The sequence below is a fragment of the Rhea pennata genome, chromosome 17 (assembly GCF_028389875.1).
Source record: "Rhea pennata isolate bPtePen1 chromosome 17, bPtePen1.pri, whole genome shotgun sequence".
Lineage (NCBI taxonomy): Eukaryota > Metazoa > Chordata > Aves > Rheiformes > Rheidae > Rhea > Rhea pennata.
Genome location: NC_084679.1, coordinates 15,222,787 through 15,228,004, shown reverse-complemented (window position 1 = coordinate 15,228,004; position 5,218 = coordinate 15,222,787). Strand labels below are relative to the sequence as shown.

Sequence of the window (5,218 nt, the reverse complement as noted above, 5' to 3'; positions counted from 1 at the left end):
AGCTGGGATGGCCCATAGCTCAGCTCAAGCCTCCATGCTTGGAGGGCACCAGTGGTACCCTCTGGTATCGGCGGTCTGCCAGTTGGCAGAACCACCTAATGCCTAGCACTGGAGCCATGATGTGCCCGCTGTGTACATCATGGGTCAGCTCCAGCCACTGGACTGCCAGGCCTTCCCTTTGGGCCCTCCAGTGACTCCTGCTAATGAGCCTTGCTGGGCCCTCTGCCTGGGTGCTGCCCTACATGCACCTTGCTTGCCTCCCTTGGCAGCCCTGCCGGGAGCTGAGCCAGGGGGTGGAGCTGCTGCAGGAAATGAAACTTTCTTGTTTTGTGAGCAGGCTGAGCTGTGGAACTGCACAAGTGCTGTCTCAGCTCCAGCAGTGGCTCATGGAGCTCTACGAGACCCCATCACGGCAGCTGGACAAGTTCATCGATGAGAAGCTGCAGCCTAACAGCGTATACCTGGAGCAACTAAGCCACGCTGTGCACACTATCTGCGAGTTCCTGCGGGACAACTGTTTTGCAGGAACATCTTCACCTAGAACGCGGGTCCTCAAGGTTGTCAAGGTGAGTGGGGCCCTGGGCCTTCCGGACCCGCTGAGTCCCTTGCTCTCCCAGCCTGAGGCAGGAAGGATTACTTGTTGGACAAGCAGGAGCAGCACATTTTTGCAGAGGTGTTTGCTGAAGATGTCCCCAAACCTCCAAAAGGACCCTTCACCTCCCAGGTGCTGGGAGGCGCCTAGTGTCTTAACCAAGATGGGTGCCTGGCCCCTCACTCATACTTGGACAAGGGAAATCAGGCACTCATTTCCCTCTTGTGCTTGGCAGAGAGAGTCCTGAGTTTCCACTGACCTGCTGTGCAGCTCTGGCCTGGGGAACAGGCAGCAATCCCAGCCTTGGGAAAGCTCCTGAGAGGGAGGAATAAAACACCCTTGCAGATTTTTCCAAGTGTCCTTTCAGGCTTCTGGTTTGCTGGAAATCTCTGTTTCCTTCAGTGAGAACAGCCTGACATTTCAAGGGTATGATGGTCTGTAGCTGAAGGGTCCTGGGTCACTTGTTTTTATGGCCCCAAAGGCATGCTGGTAGGGCACAGGGCATCAGCAGAGCTTTAGGCAAGGCCTGTCAGGCAGGGCTGAAGATGTGATAGCTCAGTCTGCTCAGTGTCTCCAGGAAGACATTTTCCAGGGAGTTGTTTTGGGAGTTTTTTCTAACCCAGTGTGTGGAAAAATGCTGGAGAGTAGTCTTTTAGCCTGGCAGAAGCCGTGGTTGCACGACCCAAAGCTTGAGAAGTTCAGATACGCTTTTCTGCTGAGGAGGGCACTGACCCTGGACCAGGAGTCCAGACCTGGATGACCTTGAGGCCAGGAGTCAGAGAGGACGAGTGGGTTCTGGGGTTCCTTTGTGTGCCCAGGCTTGGACAGGAGGTCTTGCCTGCATCTCCCCAGCTCCATCAGAGCCAGAGGAAAAGCTGAGTGCCCTGCTGGTCCTGCTGGCCCTCCTGCTGTCAAGGGAAGCCCTGTGGGAAGGCAGATTACAGGCAGCCAGTGATAACTCCCTTTCCCTACAGGGTGGCTCTGCAGGCAAAGGCACGGCCCTCAAAAAGAGCTCTGATGCTGATCTCGTGGTGTTTCTCGACTGCTTCAAGAACTATAAGGACCAGGAGGAAAAACGGACAGAAATCATCCATGAGATTCGAAGCAGGCTGGTGGAGTGCCAGCAGCAGAAGCGTTTTGAGGTGGAGTTTGAAGTGAATAGTTGGTCAAAGCCCCGTGTGCTGAGCTTCCAGCTGAGCTCCAGGACACTCTCTGAGTCTGTCACCTTCGATGTGCTGCCAGCCTATGACGCGCTACGTACGGTCCACTACCCTGCCTGGCTGTCCATTCTGCTGGGCAATCCCCCTCTGCCAGGGGACTCTGCTGCTCTGCCTGGCTCTTGCCTACAAAAGGGCTTGCTGGGACTGAGGTGTCCCAGCTCCCTGCCTCTGTCGTGCACCCCTCACGTCTGTATCTTTCTGCTTTGCTTCCCTCTCGCAGACCACCTTGTCTCTGGCTACAAGGTCAGCCCCACAGTTTACATCCAGCTTATCCAGCAGTGCAGTCAAGGGGGTGAATTCTCCACCTGCTTCACGGAGCTGCAACGAGACTTCATCATTAGCCGCCCCACCAAAGTGAAGAGCCTGATCCGCCTAGTAAAGCACTGGTACAAGGAGGTAAGTGGGGCCAGGCTTCCTAGGACTTCTGGGGGGGCAGAGCTAGCACCTTGAAAGCAGTGATTCTCCTCCAGGTCAGAGGGAAGTGGAAGGGGCTGGGAATAGAGGGGAATAACTGTCAAAAATGAGCTGCCAGGACTCCCAGACCTCCACAAGGCTGAACAGATCTGCCTCCTGCCCATGGGCACACTCACTGCTCTGCCCTGTCCGTCTCAGTACATCCGTCCGCACAAGAAGGCGTTGAGAGATGGTGAGGCCCTGCCACCGAAGTATGCTCTGGAGCTCCTGACAGTATACGCCTGGGAGTGGGGGAGTGGGGAAGCAAAGTTCAGCATGGCCGAGGCCTTCCGCACAGTGCTGGAGCTGCTAAAGCAGTATGAGAAGCTCTGTGTCTACTGGACTGTCAACTATGACTTCGAGAATGCAACTCTGAATAATTACCTGTCGCAGCAGCTCAGCAAAAGGTCAGTTCACCTGCCTGTCTGCACTCACCCATCCGCTGCCTAGCCATCCCTGGGCAGTTGTCCCTTCGTATGGACAGTGCCCACCTCTGGACTTATCCCCATCTGCTCATCCTCCAGCAGGGCTCCACAGCCCCCATCTCCTGCCCAAGGGAGGGTTGGGCACAGAGTGCAGCAGGGACTTGGGACAGTACTGCTGCTAAAGGCTATGAGGCATCCCTGCTCAGTGAGGCCAGACAAGGTCCATGGCTGTAACTATTGCTGTGGCTCAGTGCAAGGAAGGATCCTCCTAGCACTTCAGGAGCCCAGCTCAGGGAAATGTTCCCAAGTCCCACCTGTGGAGGGACTACTTCTCTCCTTTCTCCCGTCACTCCCAAGGCCACAGCTGCTCATCTGACAGCTCCACAGGGCACTCAGGTCTGCTCCAGATGGAGTTTGCGGGGCTGGCAGAGTATCTAGGAGGGGAGGGCACAGAGGTGGAGGGAGCTGGGGGCATGGGGGGCAGGCAGGCCCTAGGGGTGCTGTGAAAGGGCCACACTGCACCGCTTTTTGTCTCTTCGAATCATAGGCCCGTCATCCTCGACCCGGCTGACCCGACAAATGTTGTGGGCAAGGGGAGCCGCTGGGATGTGGTGGCGAAGGAAGCTGCAAATTGCTGTAGGCAGCAATGCTGCCTGCGCGGTGACGGAATGGCTGTGCAACCATGGGATGTGCCGGTGAGGCAGGACTTACCAAAAGGCCAGGGGGCTAAAACAGGGGTCAGAGCACACTGGGACAAGAGGGATGACTGATACCTTAGGCCCTACCCTGCTCCTGGGCATCTTCTGAGTGGGCACTGATGTGAGAGAGTACCTCCCGGTCCTTCCCCTCTGCTGCAGTTTGCAGCAGCTCCTCCCTGCCCAGAGACCTTGCTAGCACAGCAAGGGCACAGCCCAGGCCCGTGCAGTTCTGTTTGTCCCTGGGAGCCCTGCACTGCCTGTCTGCACGTAGAGCCGCTCTCCTCAGTGGCTGCCTCACTCTGCCAGGCTATTGGTGCTAGCGTGAGTCTGAGGGAAACCGGGGCTGGGTTGGTCCCTCCAGCCAGAGAGAGGTCTCTACTCACTCCCAGTGTCTGTTCCTATTACAGCCTGAGCAAGTGCGCTGGAAAAGCAAGGGTATGCAGAAATAGAGGTCGGCTGAAGACCTGTGCAGTCTGCTGTCATCCCTTTGTGAAACTGCTCAGTCCTATTGCAGTGTTCCCTGACTCCCCACAAGCGCTGTGGGGAGAAACATCCGTGTGAGGGCGAGCAGAGCCCACCCTGCAGAGCTGGAGGTGCCTCCCTGGCTGGCAGGTGGGAGCATTTCCTGCCTTCATCTCTGGGCAGGCAAGCCCTTCCCTGCACAAGCAATGCAGCTCCTCACCCCCAGCTGTCGCCAGCTCTGCCCTGCTCCCCAGGAGCACCGCAAGGGCCTGGCGTCATGCATTACCTGGAGCAGAGGGAATACCTGGAGGGATGGCAGGGGCATCCCCTGCCAGTCGTCCACCCCACTCTGCAGGGCCGGGAGGTTCACTGACTCACCCTTCAGCCCCCCTTCCTGCTCCAGCTGCACCTCCTCCTCAATAAATCCTGCTGTGCTTTCCGTTGTCATTCTCTTTTTTCTGCCACCATCCCGGGGTAGGTCTGACAGGACTGCAACACGGCCTTTCCTGGGACTGCTGTGCGGGCACGGCGGCTGCTGGGGAGGTGTTCCCAGCAGGGCACAGCCACCTCTGGCTGCCTGAGTGTGGGCGTTGGGCTGGAGCGGGGCAAGAGACAGGGCAGGATGGCTGTGGGGAGAGAGGCCAGCAGGAGCTGGAGGGGGGGCTCTCCCTGGCAAGCCAGTGTACAGGCAGGAGAAAAGCGTGGGGAGGAGGACCATGTGTGTGTCCCCGGCAGCCCAGCCAGGGAACAGCCCTTCCACAGACATGGGCTGCCAGACCACACTTGATGCCCTCCAGCCTTGTGCTGACTCTTGCTAATGAGCTGTGCAGGGCCCTCTGCCTGGGTGCTGCCTCCCTTGGCAGCTCTGCCTGGAGCTGAGCCAGGCTGTGGAGCTGCTGCAGGAAGCAAAACTTTCTTGTTTTGTGAGCAGGCTGAGCTGTGGAACTGCAATGTAAGCAGCCTTCAGGGCATGGCATTCGTGTGGAGAGCGCCAGGAACCACGGTGTCACCTTCAAGAGGCTGTGCTTAGGGTGGAGACGTGTTTAGAAGAGATAGTCCTTCTTTCCTGGACCTGTTGCTGTCCTGTGCCGGAAGAAGTCCGGCAGGTGCTGCCAGGCAGGGCGGCAAATCAGCAAATGAGGACCGGCCCCCGTGGCCTGTGGGCACGATCTGGTGCCCAGGACAACCTAGCTCGCCCTTCACCTCCAGCACCCCCACCGCTGCCAGGGGGTCACTGCTGCCCAGCTGCTGGCACTGTGCGCAGCTCTGCCAAGCTCCCTGGCCGCTTGCGGAGCTGTGCAAGGGGCCCCTTCCCAACGGCAGCGTGGGAGCGGACTCTTGCCCTTTCTGTGGTGACCTGGGCCAAGC

The 5,218-nt window shown here is 58.3% G+C and overlaps 1 protein-coding gene across 2 annotated transcripts; it reads left to right on the top strand.

The window, feature by feature from the left end:
• The first annotated feature begins 342 nt into the window (after window positions 1–342).
• OAS1 (2'-5'-oligoadenylate synthetase 1) lies at window positions 343–4,275 on the top strand. Of its 2 annotated transcripts, XM_062590117.1 has the most exons (6): window positions 343–566; window positions 1,567–1,849; window positions 2,033–2,208; window positions 2,425–2,672; window positions 3,238–3,385; window positions 3,796–4,275. In XM_062590117.1, exons 1-6 carry the CDS (start codon window positions 387–389, stop codon window positions 3,835–3,837), a joined length of 1,077 nt encoding a protein of 358 aa, XP_062446101.1. In that variant the 5' UTR covers window positions 343–386; the 3' UTR covers window positions 3,838–4,275. The 2 variants fall into 2 exon arrangements, with proteins under 2 accessions (XP_062446101.1, XP_062446100.1); XM_062590116.1 differs by lacking the exon at window positions 3,796–4,275 and having other exon boundaries at window positions 3,238–3,468.
• The last annotated feature ends 943 nt before the right edge of the window (window positions 4,276–5,218 follow it).

Excerpts from the sequence above, each read along its gene's own strand:
- OAS1 (XM_062590116.1), top strand. The coding sequence starts at position 387 with ATGGAGCTCTACGAGACCCCATCACGGCAGCTGGACAAGTTCATCGAT. Across the intron at positions 1,850-2,032 it reads GCCAGCCTATGACGCGCTAC|ACCACCTTGTCTCTGGCTAC; the intron begins GTACGGTCCACT and ends TCCCTCTCGCAG. Across the intron at positions 2,209-2,424 it reads TAAAGCACTGGTACAAGGAG|TACATCCGTCCGCACAAGAA; the intron begins GTAAGTGGGGCC and ends TGTCCGTCTCAG.